At 51.5% G+C, this 25480-nt stretch overlaps 8 protein-coding genes across 8 annotated transcripts; 4 read left to right on the top strand and 4 right to left on the bottom strand.

The window, feature by feature from the left end:
- Window positions 1–260: 260 nt before the first annotated feature.
- IAQ61_002218 (uncharacterized protein) lies at window positions 261–4146 on the bottom strand (the record flags this gene model as incomplete). The annotated part of the gene is made up of 2 exons (XM_003834052.1): window positions 261–612; window positions 665–4146. 2 exons carry the CDS (start codon window positions 4144–4146, stop codon window positions 261–263), a joined length of 3834 nt encoding a protein of 1277 aa, XP_003834100.1.
- A 613-nt stretch (window positions 4147–4759) lies between these two features.
- On the top strand, window positions 4760–5536 carry TOX9 (putative esterase tox9; the record flags this gene model as incomplete). The annotated part of the gene is made up of 1 exon (XM_003834051.2): window positions 4760–5536. The coding sequence occupies one exon, from the start codon at window positions 4760–4762 to the stop codon at window positions 5534–5536; it is 777 nt and encodes a 258-aa protein (XP_003834099.2).
- A 118-nt stretch (window positions 5537–5654) lies between these two features.
- On the bottom strand, window positions 5655–6494 carry IAQ61_002216 (uncharacterized protein; the record flags this gene model as incomplete). The annotated part of the gene is made up of 2 exons (XM_003834050.2): window positions 5655–6335; window positions 6399–6494. 2 exons carry the CDS (start codon window positions 6492–6494, stop codon window positions 5655–5657), a joined length of 777 nt encoding a protein of 258 aa, XP_003834098.1.
- A 680-nt stretch (window positions 6495–7174) lies between these two features.
- Window positions 7175–7399, bottom strand: IAQ61_002215 (uncharacterized protein; the record flags this gene model as incomplete). The annotated part of the gene is made up of 1 exon (XM_003834049.2): window positions 7175–7399. The coding sequence occupies one exon, from the start codon at window positions 7397–7399 to the stop codon at window positions 7175–7177; it is 225 nt and encodes a 74-aa protein (XP_003834097.2).
- A 303-nt stretch (window positions 7400–7702) lies between these two features.
- Window positions 7703–7918, top strand: IAQ61_002214 (uncharacterized protein; the record flags this gene model as incomplete). The annotated part of the gene is made up of 1 exon (XM_066095450.1): window positions 7703–7918. The coding sequence occupies one exon, from the start codon at window positions 7703–7705 to the stop codon at window positions 7916–7918; it is 216 nt and encodes a 71-aa protein (XP_065954286.1).
- A 939-nt stretch (window positions 7919–8857) lies between these two features.
- Window positions 8858–15364, bottom strand: IAQ61_002213 (uncharacterized protein; the record flags this gene model as incomplete). The annotated part of the gene is made up of 3 exons (XM_066095449.1): window positions 8858–9709; window positions 9770–15012; window positions 15262–15364. 3 exons carry the CDS (start codon window positions 15362–15364, stop codon window positions 8858–8860), a joined length of 6198 nt encoding a protein of 2065 aa, XP_065954285.1.
- A 2000-nt stretch (window positions 15365–17364) lies between these two features.
- On the top strand, window positions 17365–19352 carry LAM1 (3-hydroxyacyl-CoA dehydrogenase-like protein lam1; the record flags this gene model as incomplete). The annotated part of the gene is made up of 3 exons (XM_003834046.2): window positions 17365–17455; window positions 17505–18146; window positions 18208–19352. 3 exons carry the CDS (start codon window positions 17365–17367, stop codon window positions 19350–19352), a joined length of 1878 nt encoding a protein of 625 aa, XP_003834094.1.
- A 929-nt stretch (window positions 19353–20281) lies between these two features.
- IAQ61_002211 (uncharacterized protein) lies at window positions 20282–25082 on the top strand (the record flags this gene model as incomplete). The annotated part of the gene is made up of 5 exons (XM_003834045.2): window positions 20282–20504; window positions 20555–20863; window positions 20910–21423; window positions 21472–23912; window positions 23961–25082. The coding sequence occupies exons 1-5, from the start codon at window positions 20421–20423 to the stop codon at window positions 25080–25082; spliced, it is 4470 nt and encodes a 1489-aa protein (XP_003834093.2). The 5' UTR covers window positions 20282–20420.
- Window positions 25083–25480: the final 398 nt, after the last annotated feature.

The raw sequence follows: 25480 nt of genomic DNA, 5'->3' as shown, positions 1-25480 counted from the left end.
ATGGTTTAGGTATAGATAGTGAGGGAACATTCAAGGGGACTTCATTCGTTGGTGCAGGAAAGAGGTTCAATGGTGCCTGTATAATCAACACTTACAAAGTTACGCGCGCTCGTAGAGTTGACCCAAGATTAGCCAAGCCATCAGGAACAAAATACATTGTAAACTTGAGAATACGTTCAATGTGCAATGCTTACATATTAAATAAATAACACATCGAAAATATCACCCGCAAATCCGTCCACACCATCCCATTCAATCCCTCACCCCTCCAAGCTCTGCAAACTAGACATGGCAAAGTACCGTCCCCTGCGCTGTATAAGCTCCGCATGCGTCCCCGCCTCCACAACGATGCCATTTTCCAAATAACAAATCAAATCCGCATTCTGAATCGCACTCAAACGATGGGCAATTGCAATGGTCGTGCGTTCTTTTGCCGCTTCATCGAGGGCAGTTTGCACCATACGTTGCGACTCAGAATCCAGGGCCGATGTGACTTCGTCCAGGAGCAGAATCTTAGGTCGCCGGAGCAGCGCTCTGGCGATGGCAAGGCGCTGTTTCTGACCACCGGAAAAGTTATTGCCTTTTCCACCGCACTGGGTGTCGAAGCCGTTACTGTGGGATGGTTAGGCAAGGTAGTTGCGGGGGTTGTGTGCATGTTACTTACGGGAGAGAAACTATGAATTCTAGAATGTGCGCCCCTTTGCAGGCGTCTTCGAGGTCCTGTTGGGTGTATTGCGAGGGGTCGAGTCCGAGAAGGAGGTTTTGCCGGATGGTGCCTTGGAAGAGGGTGGGTTCTTGGTCGACGAGGACGACTTGCTGTCGAGCTGCCTTCATGTCCATTGATGCGACGTCGATACCATCTATCTTGACGGTACCGGCAAGTGGACTGTAAAATCGTTCTACCAGGGCGACTACTGTGCTCTTCCCGCAGCCGCTGCCTCCAACCAAAGCTATATATTTCCCCTTGTCTATACTAAGATCTAGACCATTTAGAATACGGCGCTCCGGTCGTGTTGGATATGCAAAATGCACGCCTCGGAAGTCAACCTCGCCCTCCAGCAATGGCTGCGTCTCTGTATCACAAGACGAATGTCCCGTTTGATCTTGTTCAAACAAACTCTTAAGTCGCGCGGCCGAATGGATGGCTTTTGCTAGATCAGGGGAGCTGCTGAAGATGGATCCTGTCGCTTCACCACAAATATTGATAGCTGCAAAACTGAGGATGAACTGGAACAGATTGTACTCGCCACTGATGACCAGAGTCCCGCCATACCAGAGACCAAGGGCAGTGCAAAGCATCCCAGCTGATTGCGAAAAGGCATAGAGAACGGACGATTTCAAGCTTGAGCGTATGCTGCGCATATCCTGTTCAGCAAGTTGATCGTGGAATTTGCCTGTCACTCGCTCCTGTCTGTTAAGTGACATGACAGTGCGGATGGCGGTGACAGCTTCGCCGGCTAGAGAGGCTGTTTCCTGGTAGCTTTTGCGTAGGTGGGCGTCGAGTTGAGCCAGGATGCGATAACGAAAGAAGCCACAAATCAAAAGAACGGGTACAGTAGCCGCTCCCACAAGTCCCAGCTTCCATCCAACTGCGATACTAGTTGCCACAGCAGCAATAAGAGTAGTAAAAGCCATAATAAGGGCTCCAAGTACCGAACATCCCATGCCCGCAACACTAGAAGGTTCAGTAGAAATGAAAGATACAAGTGCGCCCACTCCATGCTCCTCCATATCGAAGAACGTCATGTTTTGATCGAGGAGAGCTTTTAAGATCTTATTGCTGACCTGCCGCACAAGAGCTTCTGTGCACTTCCCAAGCGTGTAGGCTTGGGCAGTGTAGGCGAACAATTGCGCAAAACCAATGAGTACATGCATTCCGGCCCACAAATTGGTCTCGGAGCGAAGCTGTCCATAATTACCTGGAGATTGTGCGAGGGCAACGAGGCATTTTGCGAGAAAGACTGCTTGGACAGGCGCACCCGCTCCCGCTTGAATTGACCAGAGCAAGCCCTGGAGCATCAGTAGCTTGTGATCTTTGTGGAAACCTAATACAAATTTGAAAAGAGTTCGAAGACGATACGCCTTGTTTGGTGTTTCCAGTCTCTTGGCAGTGTTTGCGTTTACTTGCGTCTCGTCACAAGTCTGCTTTTCCGGATCCTGAGTTATGACGTTGTCTTTTTCAGATAGGTCGACTGCAATCCGGCTATTCGAAACTTCCAAAGAAACATCCCTGTCGGAAGAGTTTTGCTTGTCCAGGTTGATAATTTGGGTTTTGGCGAGACTGGCATACGTCCCGTTATTTTCCAGGAGAGCGTGATGTGTGCCCTGCTCGACGAGTCGACCGTCAGCCAAAACAACAATGTGGTCTGCAGCCTTGATAGTAGATAGCCGGTGGGCAACGACTACAGTGGTACGTCCTTGGGAAGCCTTGTCGATTGCAGCCTGAACAATAGCCTCGCTGGTTGAGTCTAAAGCGGAGGTAGCCTCATCGAGAAGTAGTATCTTGGGATCGCGGACTAAGGCGCGTGCAATGGCGATACGTTGTTTCTGACCGCCTGAAAGTAGCACACCAGCTTCACCTACAAGAGTGTCGTAGCCATCTGGGAGTTTACTGATGAAATCATGAGCATTTGCTATCCGAGCTGCATCATAAACGAGTCCATGTATCTTCTCTCCAGAAGCATCCTCGTGTGGTGTACCCACGAGTCCATGTCGGATATTTTCGAATATTGTTGTAGCAAACAGGGTAGGCGATTGTTGCACCAGGGAAACATGCTGTCTTAGCCAATTTAGATTCAAACTGTCAAGCTTGTGTCCATCAAGCAAGACTTGACCGGCGATGGGGTCATAGAAGCGCTCGATGAGCTCGATAATCGTGCTTTTTCCGGATCCAGAAGGCCCTACAATAGCAGTGGTCTTTCCAGGTTCAACTACCATACTCAGATTGTGCAGGACGGTAATATCTGGCCTGGAAGGGTATATGTGTTTTACGTTGACAAATTCAATGCGACCGACTACAGTATCTAGCGTCTTGGTAGGTAACGGATCAGAAGCGCCCGGTGGTTTGCGATCGATGGTACTGTAGAGTCTCGATCCAGCGGATGTAGCGACAGCAAAGACTTGCAGAGGAGGAACTATGCCACCCAAGCAGGCAATCCCAGTCACGGTAGCAAGAATGATGGTCAGTATATCAATATAGGAAGTCGTACCTGCCACCAGGAAGCGCGATCCCATCCAGAAGCCCAAGCCAATAGCCATGTAAATGACGGCATAAACAGCACCAAGTACTGAACCTGTTAGAAGTCTTGACATAACGGCCCACCGCTCAGCTCTGGCAAGAATCTCATCGTGTCGAGCGGCAAGCTCAGACTGGGCGTTCAGTCCTACCACCGTCCGAATTGAGGAGAGTACCTCCTCTGCGATATTGCCGGCTTCTGCAGTCTCCCCAAGCCATCGTTGTCGATACTTTGTAAGAACCAAACCGCTTAGAGCGAGGATGATGCAGATGCACAAGGGACTAGAAACCAGGATGAGGGAAAGTTTCCAGTCCTTGATAAAGCTGATAACGAAAGCAGTGACAATGGACGATGTACACTGCACTGCAATATTGACTTTTTCTGAGATACCATCCCGAATCAAGTTGGCATCAGCGGTAATGTGTGTTGCGATTTCTCCTGCTCCAATATTGTCGAAGAAGGCAATGTTTTGACGTAGTAGAGCACGCAGATACTGCTCCCGAATTCGACTTGACAAGACAATGCCCGTACGAATAAATCCGATGGTCGCAATGTAGCATGTTACCAGCTCCCCGACAAAAAGGTACACAAAGTAGATGGTGAACCGAGTGAGTTCTCGGCTGCTTTCGTTTTGTGATGTTCCTCCGGACCAGTTGTCTTGAATACTTCCAATCAGCAGCCCAATCAACAATGCCGGCATTGTCGTGATCGCGCCAGCAATGATTGCACAGAGAAGCGACACAGCGATGATGACAATGTCAATCTTCGTGGCATATCGAAAGAGTTGGAAGTAGCTGATGTCGAGATTCGGCGTTGCAATGTGTTGGGCCAAGATGTCCTGTTCGGATGCCGTCTTTGTTTCGCTATCGTCCGCAACCTTCAGGGCGGCTGGCAATGGCGTGGCGGCCATGCTGCAACAAGCGCGCGCCTATCTATTCAAGATGGCTTGACAGTTTGCAAAGAATGCAATCGCCAAAGAGTATGGGAAGATAGGAGAGGAGGAGTCGAAAGGGATGCCGCTGCAATCCTCGCTGTGCTTACCGGTAAAAACAAAGCGAACTTGGAAGCAGCCCTCCAGGGCTGTCAGTTCACGTCACGTGAGACGTTGTGCCACGCACCCGCAGCTGTCTGGATGGCATCAGCTTTGTGATACATGCATGACGTAGTCTATAAATACTATGGCACCACGATTCGCCAAACAAAGAACAGAAGGATTCATGGGAGGCCTGACTTCTTGGCCAAGACAGCACATGAAAACTATACACTAGACATCTTGCGGGATAACACAAGTAAGCAGTCTGGATAACATACCAAAGTTGAAGCAACATAATTCCCAATGAAAAACTATTTACTTTGGACGAATGCTCTTTTTTCTCAGAAAAGTTGTCGAGGCGCATTTTTTTCCGCAAAATTCGCATTATGACTGACTCACTTTATCTGCCTCGCATTCTATGCCTTCACGGTATGTCCAATTGTCCGATATAAATGATCAACGCATTATTCGCATATAATCCTAACATACCATGATCGGCATAGGAGTTGGGTCCAACGCCGACATCTTGAGTCTTCAAACCCGCGTTCTACGTGACCAGCTATCGTCAAAGTTTCGATTCGTCTTCGCAAATGGTCCATTTTTCTGTGAGCCAGGTCCAGGCGTCCTGCCAGCCTATGGAGGAGCTGAGCCTTTCCGGCGCTGGCTACGGTGGTCTCCCTCCCACCGGGTGCTCAAGCCGAAGTATCACATCGAAGCCATACGACAGTGTCTGGAGGATAGCATGATGGAAGACGATGAGGCGGGCGCCGATGGGCCATGGGTAGGTCTTCTCGGCTTCAGTCAGGGGGCACGGCTCAGTGCATCGTTGCTCTTTGAGACGCAGCGACGCCAGGCCATACGTGCCTCAGGCGGAACCATAACCGGCTACGAAGGAACAGACGTGACGACGAAGCTTTGGAGTCAAGACTGGCAGTTTGGGATTTTCTTCTCTGGCCCCGCACCGCTTGTTGCTCTTTCCCCTGACCTGGGCCATCTTCCGCTGCAAAGTCCGACCGAGCTGGATCTGTCGTACAAGGAACTCGATCAGCTGGATCCCTCTGGGAAAGTGTCGATAAAGCGACCAACACTGCATGTTATTGGGGTAGAGGATGAATGGACGGATTCGCAGAGGAGATTATACGATGCATACTGCCCCGAAGAGTCCAAGACATTGCTGGAATGGCAAGGCGATCACCGCATACCTATTCAGGCGTCAGAAACCAAGCAGATATGCGACTGGATCTTAGCCAGGGCGGGAGGAAAATGAAAAGAACAACCATTGTAGTGCACGCGAACTACTGAAAATAGAAAAAAGACCCCTGTTTGATCTGAAGAAGCTGATTCATGAGCGTCGTTCCTGTTGAGTCATGCCATCCGAAACAATCCTAAACCATCAACAGCCCCCCCGTTGCACTAATCGACTGCCCTGTAACCCACTGACTCTGCTCAGATGCCAGAAACGCCACAACACCCGCAATCTCCTCAGGCGTCGCTATACGACCTTCCATTGGCGTCACGGCTGCGACGCCGCGATGATAAGCCGCTGACTCAGGATCCGCCGTGATTGCCTGCAGCATATCGGTAGCCGTCAAGCCAGGCAGTACTGCATTCACACTGTGCCCGTAGGGCCCGAGCGCCGCTGCCAACGCCCGCGTGAAGCCTTCGACTCCCGCCTTGGACGCAGCGTACACGGCATACAAGGGCCCACCCGTACGTGCCACGATCGAGCTGATGTTGATGATGCGGCCGGGGCGACGCAAGTGCGGGACCACGGCCTGGGAAAGGAAAAATGCGGCGCGCAGGTTGACGTTGATGCCGTGGTCGAAATCCGCATGGGTGGTCTCGAGGAAAGGCTTGCGAATCCCCGTTCCGGCGTTGTTCACGAGGATGTCGATGGTGGGGCCAAAGGCGGCCAGTGTGGCGTCGACGATGATTTGTGGGGCCGAGGCGTCCGCAAGATTGACTTGGATCTTGGTCGCACTGGAGTCGTTGTCCAGGGCATTGATCTGGGCAACGAGGGCATCAGCTGCTGGGGAGCTAGAATCCGATACGTAGGTGATGGCGACCTGTGTGGCTTGTTAATCACATATTAATGGGAATGCTTGTCTGTTGTAAGACGGAAGACTTACCTTGGCCCCGACTTTGGCAAGACTGAGTGCAATGGCTGCTCCGATTCCGCGCGAGGCGCCTGTGACGATGGCGACTTTGCCTGTGAGTGAGCTCATGTTTGGGTTATCAATGCCGGTCAGGGTTATCACACATGGATATTCCTTTGATTTTACACTTTTGCTATAGCAGTATTGCAAATGCTTTTATATCTAGCTATACTTATTTTCCACCCTCTATTTGGTGGCTGTGGATGGAATAATGCTCAAAGACTTGTGCAAGTTGAAGTGTAGTCTTAACTTACTTTTAGGGACTGCAGAGAGTAACAGATTGGGGAGAAACAGCTCGTACGAGCTGATTTCTATAGAGTAGTGCATTACTAATGATAGGCTGCGTAGGATCTATCACGCCTAGACACCCGAATTTATGATGGCGAAGACTTCAGAGAAGCTTACTTTGATTTCAGTACGCTGTTTTATAGTGGAATGTCCTTATCTTGTAGTCCTTTTCTATAGCGGCAGTCTTTCACAAATTTAACTCAATGTGGAAACTCGGCATACCGGTAGGTACCTCCTCGAGCTACTAACTACCGTAGTGATTCAAGACAAATCAGACACCATAAACAATACCCGTCTCAGCACCCTCTACCTAACCAAAATACTGTATCCAACACTCCCCTTCCCCACTTCAGTCGAACAAGCTTCTCTCCGCACCAGTCCATCTAGCCATACAATTCACCTACCGTCCCACTTTCAACACACAGCGCACTCAACTAGCTCCCATTGAACATCACACCGTCCTACTCCTTCTTCTTCGGAGCATACACATCCGGATCCAATCCGGCCACATAATATCGATACCACGCGGGCATACTTCTCAGTCTCGACAACCACTTGTTACTCGGTGGCAACACCAGATTGCCCGACTGACCGCTGAGTACCTGCTTCACAATCTCTGTAGCCACGTAGTCTGGCTCAAGCAGGAAGTCGCGGAAGTCGTGGAGGGTGGTGAGATTGGCGACCATTTTTGTGCGGACGAAGTGGGGGAATGCAATGCTGGGTTTGGGGGTTAGCTGGCCTAAGTACCATATGTGGTGTTGGGGATGAGGGGTTGAAGTTTGGGAAGATGGTGTATAGTAGGGAAATAAAGAGAAAAATAAAAATGAAAAACATCCAACTCACGTCATCCTGACCTTCCTAGCCCGATACCTAACCCTCAACTCCTGCCCCACCCCCTCATGGAACGCCATCACCGCCGCCTTGCTCGCTGCATACGACACCAATCCCGACGTACTAATCCAGCTCGACGCACTCGCCACTGTCACCACATGCCCGTGATCCCGTGCCACCATGTCCGGCAGGAACTCTTGTACCATGCGCATCTGCGAGAGCGTATTGACAGCGAAGTGGCGGGCCGTGGTCTCAGGGTTTTCGGCGAGGAAGGAAGAAGAGGCGGCGATGCCGGCGTTGTTGATGAGGATGGTGGGGGGGCCGTGGGTGCTGCGGAGGTGGGCGAAGGCGGTGGTGAGGGTGGGGGAGGTTAGGTCGACGGGAGTGTAGTGGAGGGTTGGGTAGGCTACGTGTGGGTTTATGAGTTAGCTTTTGGGGCTCGAGGTCTATTGAACTTCGCTGGATATGGGTGATACACATCCCAAATTGAAAGGGAAAAAAAGGAAAAAAAAACTCACCCAACAACTCCTCTCCCGGCTTCTGAACATCCCACACTACTACCTTGATTCCACGCTCCGCGAACTGCTTCGCTATCGCCGCCCCAATTCCATTTGCCCCGCCCGTGATCAGCACAATCTCCTTGTCCCAGTCCCAGGTGGAGTCGGCCTCCCAGTTATTCAGGCTGCGTTGGGAGAGGTAGGTACTGAGGCAGTCGAGCAGCTTGTAGGTGCAGAAGAGGGAGGTGGGGATGAGGAAGGGTTTGGAGACGAGGACGGGTCTGAGGGTTGAGAGGAATGGGAATGACATGGTGCATAGGGTTGGAGGAGGATGGAGAGTGAAGTAGTTTGCTTTTTTGTGGAGGGTGGGTTCGGGGAAAGGGGGTATTATATGGGAGTATGGCTGTTGGGATGAATGCTAAGTGATTGCTGATAGGAAGTTGGACAGCGTAGGGACTGATTAATGGATGCGTGATGGCTGACAGAGAACTGAACGGTGTAGGAACTGAATGATGGATTTTGAAGCGCCTCTTTTGTGGATGGGAAGCAGACGTTCGTGTTCTAATAATCAACAATGGTAGTTACTGGATACAAGTATTCGTCAAATTCCCACATTACGTTTCCTAACATAGATATGAAATGCCACCTAATCTCAACGCCACTATAGTAAAAACAAACATAATCAACCATTAACCACACAAAAATAACAGAAAACAACAACCCTGCATAAAGCCCAGCGCAACTAAATCTCTTTCCTTCCCACATCACCTGTAATAATTTGACCTAAGACAAAACTAAGCTAAGACCACTCCATCATTACGGCGCCTCCACAACCTCTACCTCCCTCTTCTTCAGCACAGCCTCGGTAATTTTCTCAAGCGTATCCAACTTGGCATACTCCTGCACACGAAACTTGATACGAAAGACCTTGCCAATCCAACTATACAGCTCCATGGCCGTAAGACTATCCAGACCCAATTCGACAATAGTCTGGTTCGCGCTGATGTCGGCGACAGGAATAAGCTGTAGGTCAGCCACTTTTGCGCGCACGGCAGTCAACAAAAGAGACGTAGCCTCGGCGCTATTGGCGGCATGGTCAAGGCTGTGGGCAAGCGAAGAGGTACCTCCGCTGGGAGACGAGGCAGCAGGTGGATTGAGCTTTCGCTCCTCGGCATGGCGAGCAACGAGCGTGGCAAAGCGGGGGTCTGCAGCGTAAAAAGGGAGTCTCCGAGCATCGCCAAAGCCAGCGCCGGTGATGCAAAAGTTGTCACACGAGGGTCCGGTGAGATTGGTGACGGCAGCGGAGAGTAGCGCGAGTACGTCAGAGGTCATTAGAATCTCGCCTTCGTAGGCGTCGACATATTTGAGCTTTTGCAGTTTGGCGGCATTTTCGGCCATGTAACCTGCGTCGACGACGGCTGTCAGTGCCAGCGAGGTCGCAGGCAGCTGCTGAAGGTTGCGGTACTTGACGAATGAATCGAGGAAGGTGTTGGCAGCGGCGTAGGCAGAGTGGCCGGGGGTGCCCATAACACCGGCAACAGATGAAATAACAACAAAGAAGTCCAAGGAGGCATTGCTGAGGGCATAATGCAAATTCCAAGTGCCAAGGACTTTGGGTTGGATGACAGCGGTGAAGTCGTCATGGGATACAGAGGTGAAGACACCACCCTAGTAGGTCTCTGGTGAGATGCTGTGGCAACAGATGGGTATTGGGGAACAGTCACATACCTTGAATACCATGGCGGCGTTGATGACACCTTTGATTGGACCTCGATTAGCTGTACAATCTTGGAGCACACGCTGCAATTGTTGTTGGTCAGTAACATCACAAGGCAGCAAGAAGACTTCAGCACCGGCGGAAGCAGCCACTTGGTCAGCCATAGTGCAAACTTGAGGGCTCATGGTTGTGCTGCGGGACAGCAGACCGATCTTCCTGGCACCGTTGAATGCGAGCCATTTTGCGATCTCACGGCCGAGACCACCGCCTCCACCGACGAGAAGGTAGACGGCTTCGGGATCGAAACTCGCAGGAGCAGGAGGAGGAGGGGTTGCCTTGATGATCTCGTCCTTGATGGGCAGCAGCACCTTAGGGACAGGGTCCGTATCAGCTACCTGGGGCAAAAGCATGGGCAGCTGCTCTAATCGAACAGTGTCGACGGGCAAGGGGCCTTGAAGTAGCTCACAGGTGAAGAGATCTACGACGGTGTCGAGCAGTTTGGCCGTCTGGGTCGGCAAGCCATCAGCGACAGCAGTCAGTGACGCAACAGCGAAACTGCAGCCAGCAGGAAGATGAGGGAGAGCATGGTCTTGGGTCGATCGCAGCTCTCCTCCCATATACACTAGACATGCCATAGGAGCCAGGGCACGTGATATGGCGGCAGAGTCGAAAGTGGTCTTGGGAATGGGGTAGAGCAGCACGTCGATTGTAGCGCGAGGAAGGTCATGAATGCTACCAACATGGACGATAGCGCCAACAGCCTTAGCAACAAGCACAGCGGCCTGTCCTAGAGCTGAGTCTGAGTCGACGATGGCTACCTGTTGACCGGAGCGGAGGCGGCCTATGTCGACAAGGGCCAACTGAGCAGCGGCGAACAGTGGCAGTGTGGCCGCCTCGTCGAAGGGCAGCGAAGCTGGCACACGGGCGAGGCTCGTCTCGGGAGCACATGCAAACGTGCCAAAGGCGCCATAGGCGTTGCTGAGGCCAAAGACACGATCTCCAGGTTGGACGCGGTTGACGTCTGCGCCACACCTCACCACCGTTCCACTGAACTCTCGGCCCGTCAGTTGCTCCGCGGCGGCGCCACATTCCGGCCCGATCCGAGCCGACGCCACTCGAACCTCAACCTCATTGGGGGCGAGCGTTGGCGGCTCGTCGATGCGCTGGAGGTAAAGCGACGAGGGCATGCCTGGCCGTTGCAAGCCAAATGCGCCTCGCGTTGACGGTTCAAACGGCTCGTCGCGCGGTCCCACGACACCTGTTGCCGCATGCACGGCCGAATTCAGGGCATTGTCGTGCACAATGCGTGGCACCAGCAGCTGTGAGGTCCCCTCAGCACTAAACTCCAGGTCCATGGTGGTTGCGGACATGGACGTGGGCATGGCCACATGTGCTGCCACACGCGCCACCAGCTTTGCCTGGCCTTCCACATCTCCCACTACCCGACCATCAAGGTCGAGAGAGCCAACGGCGGCCTGCATCTCGCTGCGAATCGTGCGAAGGAGCCCTACAGCCATACCCGCCGTGGGCTGCGTTGCGTGGTACAGGGCACCTTTTGTCACCCACAAGACACCCTCGCACGTCGTGAGGGTCTGCTTGACATGGTCAAATGTCTCGCCGTCGATAGCACCCAGCAATCCCTCGCCCACATCCACCACAATGCACAGCTTGACGTCTTCGGGCAGCCCCTGGCCAAGGGTCACCACCTTACCCCCAATCTGCTTGGCAATCGCTCCCGCAATGTCTTCCTCATCTCCACTGCCCTGCAGAATATGCCACTTGGACTCGGTATTGACATAGTTCGCCATCTCCCCAGCCGGCTGCCACTCTATCTTGTAGCAGCCAAAGTGTGGTGCTGGCCACTGCACTCCAATGCTCTCATCCACGCTCAGCGACAACCCGCGCACCTCAACACGTGCCCCAGCTGCGCCCCCTCTTACTGTCGCCGATACGCTATATTCACCCCCTCGTTTCGATCTCGCGGCATCACTGCGTGATACGGCTTGCAGCACTTGTCCTGGACTATGTACGTCTCCACATCCAACCAGTATCTCTTGGACGGCTTGGGGCACCCACACGTTGCTGTTACTGCCCATGGGTGCTACATCCTTGTCCACGAATGGGATGTATTCTCCACACTGCAACAGTCCATCCATGGTGGTGGGGTGCATAACATATGTCGTCTCCCACTGGTGTGGCATCACCGACGCTGTATCCGCTACCACCACTTCTGCTGCTGCCTGGCCTCCGCCGTACGAAAAGTTTTGTACATTGCGGAAAGTGCCAGTTCGCCGCGGTCCTGTCTTGGCTGATCCTTGATACAGCAGAGGGCTGCCAACGTGGTTGTGGCATCCTTCACGAACTTGCTCCCAGTGCTCAATCTCGACAGCGCTGTCGCTATCAAAGAACTTCTCGGCCGTCCCATGACACTTCACCAGCGCGCGGCAATGATGGCTCCACCTTTGCTTCTCTTCATTCCACGTAGACAGCTCAAATACGTCAAAGTCGCTGTTTGGGTGCGGGCGTAGCTTGCTGATCAGCTCCACACGCACTCCCTCCTCTAACACGACTTTCTCGACTACTTGAACATCTCGCACCGTGAACTGCAGGCCATTCCCATCGCTATTCGTGCGTGCCATGGCGCACTGTTTGCTAGCCTCCAAAGCAGTGCATATATAGCCAGCCAAAGGGAACGTCACTGACGATCCCACTTGGTGATCGCGCAACCATGGCATGTCCTCTAATTCAAAGTTGTTCGTCCATGACATTTCGCCGTCGCTCGAGCGCGTGTTGATGTAGCCTAGCAGATCGTGGCGTGGAAACTTCCGTTGCAGGGCATCGTCCCGTATCTTGGACTCGATCCAGTAGCGCTTACGCGTCCATGGGTATGGCTTGAGGCCGTCAACGAGCTTAGGTCGCAAGCCGTGACCCTCGTCATTGGTAAGATTGACCTTTTGCAGGTCAAGAGCATGGCCCAAGGTATAGAGCGAACCCGCAAGCTTGAGAATTGATAGGCGTGAATTTTCTCCACGCTGGAGACATGGGAGCGTCTCGACCGCGTGGGGCACCTGCTTCCCTACAACCTTCATGATGCTCTTGATGGCCCATGTCAGTGTAGGGGTGGGGCCAACCTCAATAATCACATCGGGTGCAACCTTGCTCTTCACGAGCGCCGTCAATGCAGATGTGAAGCGGACTCGGTACTTAGCACTGCTAGCCCAGTAAGATGGCTTCTTTACTGCCGCTGCTTCGACCCTTCGCCCTGCCATGGCCGAGAAGAACTCGACTTTTCTTGTGGACGGGGTAACAGTATCATTAGTAGTGCAGACTTCTTGCTCATATTGGTCGACAAACGGCTCCAGGAACGGTGAGTGGTAGGGAAAGTCTACGGCCAGCCGTCGGTGGGGAATTCCATCCTCCTCCAGCAATTCTTCCAACTCATCCAAGGCCGCTTCCTCACCAGAGACGGTGGTCGACTTGTGCGAATTCTCGCAGGCAACGACGACTGTTCCAGCAGTGACAATGTCCAGCAGCGGCAGAACATCATCCAGTCCTGCGCTTACTGCCATCATCCCACCTTTGAAGTCTGGATCCACTTGTCTAATTCGAGTAGCCATTTGGCCGCGAGCATAGGCAATACGCATAGCGCCCGGGAGCGAAACAATTCCAGCCGCGTACGCAGCAGCCACTTCACCGCTCGAATGCCCTACTACTGCAGTTGGCTCAACGCCCCAGCTACGTAAAAGGTCCACGAGAGCTACCTGGATGGCGGTGGAGGCCACCTGGCTGACGTCGGCGTCATTGATACGGGATGTCGCCTCTGATGCATAGAGCTCCTCCTTCAAAGAGAAGCTAGCGCCAAAGGATTCGACACAAGCGGCAGCCTGGTCCAAAGAGGTAGCAAAAGCTGGGTACTGGAGTAGCTCACGACCCATACCGAAACTTTGAGCTCCCTGTCCTGTAAAGGCAAATGCAATCTTGGGTGGATGAAGGACTCGCTGCTGTACAACCTTAGGGGAGGCAGCCTTGATGGCAAGATCATCCACTTCGGTGGCAACCACTGCTGAACGCCAACTCAGTTGGGACCGGCGCTGACCCAGCGTGTAAGCAAGGTCTTTCATTTCGGTTGCGGCTGCCTCGTCCGACTCAAGGAATTCCACCAGCCGCTCCCGAGTCTTTGATAGGGCTTCCTCATCGTTGGCTGACAAGACGAACAGAAAAGCCTCTTCGGCACTTGTGCCGCCATTCTGGGCTGATGGCACGTCCGGCTTTGGCGCCATCTTGACGATACAGTGGGCATTGGATCCTCCAAATCCGTAGTTGTTGATGGCGGCATAGGGCCTGTCCTTGGGCCAAGGCTGCGTGGACAATGGCACCGCCATGTTCAATTTGCGCAATTCCGAGTTCATGGATTCATCTTTGAAGTTGGGATTGGGTACAATGCAGCCCTTGTTCAACATCATGGCAGCCTTAATGAGCGACGGGAAACCGCTCGAAGACTCCAAATGTCCGACATTAGCTTTCACCGACCCAACCATCAGCGGCTCTTCCGCCGTCCGCGCCTCACCTGGGAACGCTCTCGAAATGGCTGAAATCTCGATCGGGTCGCCCACTCTTGTGCCGGGGGCATGGGCCTCCACAAAGCCAAATTCGTCTGGCTGGGCTCCAACTTGCGCCTGCAGCTCTTTCATAAGCTGTGTTTGCTGGTTTGCATCCGGCATGGTGTACCCGTTGGTGTTTCCATTGTGGTTCACGCCGATATGCGACAACACGCAGTGAATTCTGTCGTTGTCACGAAGGGCCAAGTCGAGTGGCTTTAGAATGACACATGCACCACCCTCTCCACGCGCGTATCCCGATTCGGCATTCGGATCGAGCGCATGCGTCTTACCATCCGGACTCAACATGGTGAGATTCGACAACATATTCCAGCGCCACGGCGAGAGGTTCAGTGCACATCCCGAAACAATGCACGTCTCTGTCTCGCCCGATCGGAGACTTTGAGCCGCGAGCTGGAGCGCGTAAAAAGCAGACGAGCATGCCGTGTCTACACTGACGCTGGGGCCGTGGAGATCGAATACGTTGGATACAACGTTTGCCATCATGCAGTTATGGCCCAGGACACCAATCTGCGCTGGTACGCTGTTGATGCTGTCTTTGAGTTCGACGGTATAATCTGAGGTGTTGGCCGTTGAAAACACGCCCACTTTGGTACCTGCAATCTTTTCTCGTGGGATTCCAGCGTTTTCGAGCGCTTCGTAGACGCATTCGAGTACAATTCTTCCTTGGGGATCCTAGATTCAACTCTGCGCATCAGTTTCATCCTATCCAATCTTTTTTTACACCGCACTCCCATCCTATCCCCACACAGCCAAGCAACACAAATGCATAAAGCAAGCACCCACAACAAAACAAAACAAAACTTACAAAACTCGTAGCATCTGTCGCATTCATGCGAAAAAATGGGGCGTCAAAGGCGCTCACATCGCCATCCAGAAAATACCCATCCTTGACGTTGATGGCGTCCCGCCGCGTCTGGGAGGGATGGTAGAAGGCTTTCCAGTTAAAACGCTCGGAGGGAAATTCTCTGTATCCGTCGCGCGCATTTGAGAGGAGCGCCCAGAAGTCATCGAGGGAGGCGACGGAGCCGGGCATGCGGCATGACATGCCAACTATGGCGAGAGGGGTCGGTGATTGGGGGTCAGTGGGCGCCATTGTGCGTGAGGACGTGGGAGATTTGGATGTGTGAGTGCGTATTGACTGGGTTGGAGGAGAGATATATAGGTAAGTGCGGCGGTTGAGATGGGGAGATGGGTCTCGTACAAGCAAAACAGAGGTTTTGAATGAACAGACTTGCCCAACCCGACTTCCAGTCCAATAGAAAGCAAATCTCAGGCCGGAATGGAATGTTTAGATGCGTTTATTTATAGGAGTAACATCTGCTGCTTCCTTTTTCTTTCCTCGGGGGTAGAGGGTGAGTATGAAAATAAGGGAAAGGGTAGCAGCGGGCCTTTATGTCAGATCAAGCAATGTGCATGCTAACAATCAGCAATCCCGTTTTTCGGCCCCGAGGGTGATCTTACAATAGGACCTTTATATAAAATATATGTCTGTACGCGGTGGAATTGTACAACGAAGGGCGGAAAGTGGGGGCGTAGTAGTTACTTTCATGTACTTGGATGGTTACATAGTCGCTATAGATGCAGGAATAGAGAAATAAAACTAACCCAAACTGTTCAATTATCTGCCCCGCTGGAACCAGACAGTGGACGGGCGGCGTGTGGGGTACAGAGTGTGGGATGAGGATGGTGTGTAGGTGATGTGGTGTGGGTATCAGCTCTAAGGAGCTGGTGTGTGGTGGAATTTCTTGTAGGGGCAATTAGGTAGATATAAGCCCCGTAGCTCCCCTATTAGAATTAAAATCTAGTTCAAGCTACCTCTACCTATTTTAGGTACTGTGACTTTGTAATGGGAAGTTGGACTGCGGTAGGGATATGAGGATCGCTGAGGAGGATCCGTGCGGCTGGCTAACTGAGAGGCGGATGGCGTGTACTACACCACAACCTACACCACAATTTACCACACTAGACGTACCAGCTAGCCGTTGAAAATCATCGAGGAGTTAAAATAGTCAAATAATATTGCAGATAAGTCACACTGAAGCAAAATGGTCATCACATGCCCAGCCATCAAACCAACACAATCCAACCCCTTCTTGCATTCTGCATTTTTTTTATCCTAGGGGCATCATATAAGTTTTCTAAAAACTAGAATATCTGCAAGATGGAAAGGAATTGATGTACCAGATTTAAGAAGTCAGGTAGGTGAGTCGAGTACCTATTTCAAACTCCCTCGCACACATGCAAACTCGCAGGCATTCGGACTCTGGATTTCGAATTCGCACGTGGTAATGTTGCAATCTTGGCGCCGTAAAAAGGGGCAATGGCAGGATGAGTCTTCGCTGACTGGGTTGGATGGATGTATTGATGTTTGGATTTATTTTGCGCGCGGTGGGCTTGCTGGTCATGTTGGTTTAGGCGGGTAGATACTATTCTGACCAAATGAGGTGTAAGAGGGTAGAATGGATGAGTGCATCAGACATAATTGAAGTGTGAGAAGGGATTAAGTAGAGAGGAAAGGAGATGACGAATGGAAAAGCTTGACATACAAATACACAGACACATGAAAATCATGATTCAACAAACATGCATATTTTCCTAGACTAAGACTCGAAATAAACCCTTACTTTCTACTTTGATACTTCCTGGGAGGCGAGGCTGTAAGCTTTCTTCTGGGTGCTTCCGTTGATGGGTTTGCCTTTGCGTTTTCGGTTGGCTTGGCTTATTAATTGGCGGACTCAGGGGTAAGGGTTCTTGAGGCTTATAATTCGTTTAACGAGGGGAGTGAACGTGAGGTTTCAATTGTGCTGAGACTCTGCCACCTATATACACCCACTTGCGGGCACAGAGATCCAGATGAACTGCTCCGTGTCGTGTACACTGAGTGGTGTAATAACTGTGCAGGTTTTCCTTCAAAGCGATGAGCTATCAATCTGAGATCTCATTAAAAACTTCAAACTTGATACATTGACACTCTCGAATCCATAATGGAATCTTCAATCTCATGGCACGAGCCATCCGACTACAAAACACGACCTGTGGCTGTAATCGGAGCTGGTGTGCTAGGACGTCGAATTGGTAAATTCACAAAGTCAATTCTGAAATACTCGTAGCTAATGATTTAAAGCTTCATGCTGGGCAGCAGCTGGCTACACAGTGCACATCTACGACCCCGACAGCAACCAACGACATGCCGCCGTAACCTACTACAATGAAAACAAAGCCACATATGAAAAGTTTACCAAAACAAACGTACCGCCAGCACAGGTCCACGAGCACAGTAACATCCAAACCACCGTTGAAAACGCCTGGCTCACAATTGAATGTGTGCCAGAGAGCCTCCCAGCCAAACATGCCGTGTTCTCCCAGCTAGCCCACTTCAGCACACCCCACAGCATTCTCGCAACAAATTCCTCGTCCTTGCGCTCCTCGGTCGTTTCCGCAAAGCTGTCGGATGATGTCCAGCACCGCGTACTCAACACGCATTATTTCATGCCTCCGCACGTGCGCGCAGTTGAGCTCATGACCAATGGCCGCACGGCCCCTGCCATCTTCTCGTTCTTGGGCAAATGCATGAAAGAGGCCGGGCTGAGTGTGTACGTGGCGAAGAAGGAGTCTACGGGTTTCATTCATAATCGCGTGTGGGCGGCCATCAAGCGCGAGTTACTGCAGGTTGTGGCCGAGGGTGTTGCTGATCCAAAGACGGCGGATGATATTTTCTTTGAGACGGTTGTTTTACCAGGGCTACGGCCGTTTGTGGCCATGGATTGTGAGTCCTGCTGGTTCAACATCGTATGGAGGGCGCTGTTTGCTGACATGGTAGGGAAAAGTGGTTGGCCTCGATACCGTAGCGCTGATTGAGCGGAATTTTGCGGCAGAGCGGAACCTCGATTTGACGCTGACGGCTGACTTTTTGCAAAGGGAATATATAGATCAAGGCAAATTGGGGTTGAAGAGCGAGAAGGGCGGTTTCTATCCACCGCAGCCGAAAGTTGGAGGACCTATGACTGCAGAACCTAGGTTGCTGGTGCTGGACAATGGCTTGTCTGGCCAGGTCGACACGTTGGAAAAGGGTGAAATCGTAGAGTACTCTACTGCCGGTCAACATGTACGAACCATTTTCACAGACCAGTATCTTCCCGATGGAATCGTAGTTTCAGCCGACAGGAAGCGCATGTTTTGGACGTGCATGGGGTTTCCTGGTGCATACGACGGCATGGTGTATTCTGCAAATCTGGATGGTAGCGACAAGAAAAACTTGGTGGAAAAAGGGATACTGAACACACCCAAGCAATTATGCATCGATGAAATGGATGGTACGATGTACATCGCCGATCGCGAAGGCATGTGTATCTGGCGTTGTAATCTCGACGGCAGCAATCTCTCGCGAATTATCCAAACTGGGAATCGAAAAGAAGATGGCGATCAAAATCATAATGATGATCAAGAAGCCAACCACCAATCAAACCCAGCTCTGTGGTGCGTAGGTATCACAATCTCCCAGCAACTCGGCAAAATCTTCTGGACCCAAAAAGGGCCCCCAAAAGGCTGGCAAGGCCGCATCTTCAGCGCGAACATGGCTCTTCAGCCCGGCGAAACACCCTCCACCCGCTCCGACATTGTTTGCCTCGCTTCTGGCCTCGCTGAGCCAATCGACCTCGACTTCCACGAGGCGACGCAAACCCTGTACTGGACGGACCGAGGCGAAATGCCCTTTGGCAACACGCTGAACCGGCTGCGGCTCGATGCGCAGGGATGCAGGGCAGACGGTCAGACGTGTACGCCACTGCTGCAGCATGAGATTGTGGCGAGGAAGTTCCATGAGGCGATTGGGGTGAAGATTGATGGCGAGAGGGGCCATATCTATGTCGCCGATCTTGGGGGCTCTATTTGTAGGTGTAATTTGGATGGGAGTGGAAAGACGAGAATATTGTTTGAGGAGGGGAGGGCATTCACGGGTATTGCTCTTGCTTAAGCCGTGGCAAGATTGGAATGAGAATATATTCGGGCATTCTGTGCTGAATCTAGGCTGGAGCAATGGAATTCATTTTTATTTGAACATTATATAGTTTAACGTGTTCACATATCAGAGCCTTGCCACGGTTTCCAGTACCATGTAATATGCGGTCTATGATACCGATTACCACTACGTATATGGGCCATTTTGTAGATTCCAAAAAGGCTGTGAGCCCTTCGTGAACCCCTTTGGTCCTTTTTTGTCAGCGTTTCTAGACATAGAGGAAGTGCTCTTGGACTGCCTTGGCGATGGATCTTGGTGTCACTGCTACTGGTAGGGCTGTTCAGGTTTGCTACAGATATGTGATAACGTAGATCTGTTAGTTATAGAAGTAGTAGCCTAGTATAGCTAAGGTCGCTTCTATAGGAAGTATAACTGTAAAATAAATATGTATAGTAGTAGTTGAAGTATCAACCAGGCTGGCCAAGGTAGCTAAGAGTAATTATACAATACTTTTTTCATGTACTACTACTATAGTGGAGCGTTCTTCACGTCCAAAGCAAGTTGTGCTCGATGCAGGGTGTAAAGGAGTGTTAATCCTTCTTTTAAAGACCCCTTAGGACCTTCAGGCTTCTGGTATAGGTATAGTTTTTCTATGTCCACTTATGCGCCTAGGCCTAGTCTTTCTGAATTATCCTGATTTCTCTATCATAGTATGTAAAATTCAAAAAGGAAAAAGAAGTAAAGACCTAATAAGCAGCAATCTAAGCAATGATGTGTACTTTATACTATCCGCGTCAAAGTTAAGAGGAAAGCACATGACGAACTGTCGTCGTTGCACAACAGTGGGGCAGTCGACCCACTTTTAACGCGCCAATGACGACTCGAAACTCAACGACCTTGTCAAACATCAAGTTCGTGGCGGTGAGGCATCCCGTCTGCAACCACAATACTGGAGCCTAAGTGAGACTGTTCTATAACGCGCCTACATGATATCAACCAGCAAAGTAACGGTAGAACATCTGGGGCTTAGGTGCAGAGGGCTTTCCTTAAGGTAAAGTTAGTTACAGGATAGATAGCCTTACAATGGCGTCTTTACAAACTCCCATGTCCCTGGCTAGAACAGGGTTCCAAGACATCCTACCCATCTCCCATTGTCATCATATCTGGGTCAGTAGTAGCATCAAAATATGTGGACTTGGTTGATTGACATTTTATAGGACACTAGAGCAGCTCGATTCACGCCATGCTTCGTACCGTTTGTAAACATATTCCCAGCTATCCTGGGCGCTTTAATACTATTAAGGTATTCATTACGAATTTTCCGCGCCCATCAGCCACAATGGATGAGGCCATTCCTAGTCGAAACCAAAGAAAGCTTGGATGAAGTAGAATCGACAACCTCGAATCGTCCCTTGACCGCAATGTTCGGCCTGCTGGCTGTGACTTCGGCAGGCCTAGCATTCGAAGTCGTTTCCATCTTCTTTCCTTCACGGCGGTCATTGGCGCTATATCCAGCATTAGCATGGGTATGTCTCATTTGACCATGTAAATTCTGGGCTAATAGGCATGCAGGCAATCGCAGCGGTCATAGTGGTGATTGAGCGTCCGAGAACGGCATCGCTCTCGTTGATGTTCCTATTTGCAGGGCTTTTCTCCGCGCAAGCAGTCGTTTTGTCACATACCGGAATTTCGTTCACCCTTGAGAATGCCCCGCTAGTTCTGGCTCCTGTCACTGCACTGCTAGGTGTGGCGGTGATTCTTAATATGCCTCTACGGGATCCTTTATTGCCTAAAAAAGGGATTAGCCCTGTTTCCGGTCCACCGACTGTCGAACTGAGAACCCCAGAGGACGACCTGACTCCATGGCAATATATGACGGTTTCGTGGATGGAACCTTTGATACAGAAGGGAGTCACACGCCAGATGGATGACAAAGATGTGTGGGATCTTGGATGGGAATTCAAGCATGCGCGCTTGCACGAGGCGTTTCGACAGCTGCACGGATCAGTCACCAGGAGGATCTTCGTTGCAAATGGCATGGATCTTGTACGCACTACAAGTCTAAACACGATTAGATTAGCAGCTAGTGAGTCTCTAAATGACCTTTCCTGGACATCATTACTGACTTCACTAGCACTATTGACGCCAGTACTCCTCCAACGGGTCCTTGCTTCAATGAATGATGAAAAAGCCCCAAAGAGCGCCACAATTACATATGCCGTTCTTGGACTTGTCTTACGTCTTGTTTCCGCCCAATTGAGCGTTTTCAACCTTTGGTATCAACGTCGAGCATACGAAAGGTCACGTGGTGAGATGATCACCATGCTGTATGAGAAGACTCTAAACCGAAAGATACTGGGTGCAAAGCAAGAGGTCAAGGAGGAACCTACCAACGATCATCCAAACGGCGAAACCACTGAAACGGAACCTGGGAACACGACCTTCTTACCTGACGTGAATAAAAATTCTTCCAGCTGGCTTGCACGGATAATAGCCTACATTCGATTCCTTCTTACCAAGAAGCCAAAAGAAGCGACTGCAAAGGAAGAGAAAGAAGCTGCGTCGATGGGCAAGATTCTCAATTTAATGCGCAATGATGTGTATGAAGTGGCACAACGCTTCTGGGACTTTTCGGATATCATCACCAAGCCAGCTGGCGCAATATTTGCAACTCTTCTCATATGGAGAATGCTAGGCTGGGCCTGTCTACTCGGTGTGTTAGCACTCGGTGCTTCACAACTTTTCAACATCGTTATAGCTCGCTATCAGGTGTACTTCGAAAAGAAGCGTCGCGCTGCGACCGATGAAAAGCTACAACGGACAAGCCAGTTCATCGAATCGATCCGTCATTTGCGCTGGTACGGCTGGCAAGGCGCATGGCTCGAGGGCATCTTAGAGTCACGACAGAAGGAGCTGTGGTTTCGAATCATCAACATCATCTTCACCACGTCTCTTGCATTCATGCTCCGTTTCGGATCAGGGCTGTTCCCAGCTGTGGCTTTCTATGCCTTTACGTCTATAGCAGGAAAGCCACTTCGTGTGGACCTCATATTCCCTGCAATCGACTTGTTCAACCTCCTGGAAGGCTATCTGCGGGCGCTACCTCAGTTGGTCACTACGATCCTCAACGCGTACGTGGCCATGGGGCGAATTGAAGAATTCATGGCCGAGCCAGATAAGGAGAGAGCTGATGTGGTATCGGAAGACGCCGCAAATCTTAGTTTACACAATGCATCATTCGCATGGCCTGGTGTAGAGAAGAACGTCTTGCAGGATCTCACGCTGGCTTTTCCTCCAGGGCTGACTGTAATCTACGGCGAGGTCGCAGCGGGCAAAACAGCTCTACTGCAAGCACTGCTCGGTGAGCTCGACAGGACTGCAGGCGAGTTCATTCGCCCAGACCAAGTCATCGGTTACTGTGCGCAGACGTCGTGGCTACAGAATATGAGCATTCGAGACAACATCCTCTTCTCATACCCCTACGACGAATCCCGCTACAAGCAAGTCTTGGAAGCTTGCGCACTGCTGCCAGATATGGCTGAGTTCAAGCACGGTGATTTATCAAACATTGGCGAGAATGGCATTGGATTGTCAGGTGGACAGAAGGCTCGTGTGGCGCTGGCTCGCGCCGTTTACAGCAGTGCTAACGTCGTTCTCCTCGACGATCCTCTATCGGCACTTGATCACCAGACTGCGGAGTTGATTGCCAATAAACTGCTCAAAGGCCCATTACTAGAGGGTAGGACGGTTATCCTTGTCACGCACAGGACTGAACTCTGTCATGGTCTTGCTAAGCAGTGGATCGAGCTGGACCACGGCAAAGCCATCATTCACGAACCGACTGCAGCTGAGGATGCAAATGAGCTCAAGCGTATCCACACAAACGATTCAGTCTCCGCTGATGAAGCCAAGAAACGCGAGGAAGAATCAGCGGCAGCTATCCCAGACAAGTTCATCGAGGATGAACATCGTGCAACAGGTGGCGTGAAGCTCAAGGTATACTGGCGTTACATCAAAGCAGGTACACTTCGTTGGTGGTCGGTCGCATTGCTTGTCATGGCCATCTTTCGTATCGTCGATGTCGCGCAAACCTGGTTCATCAAGTCCTGGGGCGAGAGCTACGACGACAAACATCACAAAGGTTTATTCGACTTTTTGCCTCCCGCCGAGGAGAATGTGAACCCCTGGTTATGGACCTTCTTTGGGTTCGTCTCAGCTACCGCCATACTCTTCTGGTGGACCAACCTGATCATGTTTGGGGTTGGGTATCAAGCTGCAAAAACAATCTTCAAGGAGACTGTGGAGCGCGTGGCTCATGCGACGTTCAGGTTCTACGACATTACACCTGTGGGACGCTTGATGAACCGGCTAACAAGCGATATGAACACTATTGACGGTGATCTGAGCAATGCATTCATTGTCTTCGCATGGCAATTTATAGGATGGGTTAGCAGCATTGTCATCATCATCTCATCGACGCCGACTTTCCTAGCCTTTGGGGTAATACTCATGGCTGGATTCGTGTACTTTTTTTTGCGCTTTTTGCCCACTTCGCAGACTCTGCGGAGGCTTGAGGTAAGTGCTTCTTTCAATGACTTATGCAACCATGCTAATAACGTCTAGATGGTGTCACTATCCCCGCTCATGTCGAACTTCGGCGCCCTTGTGGAGGGTCTCACCACCGTGCGAGCTTTCAAAGCCCAAGAGCGCTTCCAAGCTCGCGTCATCGAAGTGGTCGACAACTTCCAGAAGAACGATCACTTCTATTGGTCTCTTCAATCCTGGCTCGCCTTGCGCTTCAGCGTCATGTCCGCCAGTGCAACCATGATCATGACGCTCATCGCCGTGTACACGGGCATCAGTCCAGGTCTTACCGCCTTTGTCCTCATCACCGCCAGCAAATTCGTCGTGCACACGGAATGGATGTGCCGCATCTACGGTATCCTAGAAATGGACTTTGCCAGCGTAGAACGTGTCGTCGAGCTGCTAGACATTGAGACCGAAAATCCCGGCGTCGTCGACCCGCCAGCCCACTGGCCCACCTACAGCGGAGACGTTGAGTTCAAAGACGTGACAATCCGCTACGCCGACAACCTCGAACCCGCCCTCGAAAACATCACACTCAAGATCCCCGCCGGCAGCAACACGGCCATCATTGGACGCACAGGATCCGGCAAATCCACCCTCGCACTCTCCCTCCTCGCCACCATCCCCCCCGAAACCGGAACCATACTCGTCGACGGCATCGACATCTCCACCGTAAACAAGCAAGCCCTCCGCAGCCGCATCACCTTTCTCGCCCAAGAACCCGTCCTCTTCCCCGGCACAATGCGCAAGAACCTCGACCCCCTCTCCTCCCACACCGACGCCGCCTGCGCCGCCGTCCTCGCCAAAATCGCAGGAAACCACGGCTGGACACTGTCAACGCCCATTCAAGCCGGCGGCAAAGGCCTCTCCCAAGGCCAGCGCCAACTCGTCGGCCTCGCCCGCGCCCTGCTCCGCCAATCCCCCATTCTCATCATGGACGAGGCGACGGCGAGTATCGATTTTGAAACCGCGCAGCGGATTCAGCGTGTGTTGCGCGAGGAGTTGCGGCAGAGTACTGTGATTACGATTGCGCATCGGTTGGAGGCGGTGCGGGAAGCGGACTTTTGCGTTGTTTTGGCCAAGGGGAGGGTTTTGAGGGTGGGGAGGGCGGAGGAGTTGCTTAGGGAGGGGACGGAGTTTAGTGGTATGTTGGCGTGAGGGATGGTGGTGTTGGGGGGTTGGGGGGGTTGGATTGCGCTTTGTGGGATGTGGGGAAAGGGGATTGCAAAAGTGAAGGATGGGGGTTATCTTTGTAGGCGGCGTGGATGGTTGAAGAATCTCGATGGCGGATGGGAAGATGCAAGAACGTGTTGTTGAGTAGTCAAATACATTTTACACCTCCCATCTGAACGATCCCTCATTATATTCCTCCGAGCCTTTTTCCTCGTCTGTGCTTTTATTTTACAGCTGTTTTACCTGCTCGGTACAGAGTACCTATGCTGGTGATGTAACGCATATTTTTTTGTTTTCATCTCACGAGTTCATCTTCGGATCGAAGGGGTTGGATAAATTTATGCACGGCGGCTTGTATGGAAGCCTTGCAAAATGCTAGGGGA

Source organism: Plenodomus lingam (assembly GCF_022343315.1).
Source record: "Plenodomus lingam strain CAN1 chromosome Unknown contig_14, whole genome shotgun sequence".
In the NCBI taxonomy this organism is placed as follows: domain Eukaryota; kingdom Fungi; phylum Ascomycota; class Dothideomycetes; order Pleosporales; family Leptosphaeriaceae; genus Plenodomus; species Plenodomus lingam.
This window is presented reverse-complemented; position numbering and strand designations above follow the sequence as displayed.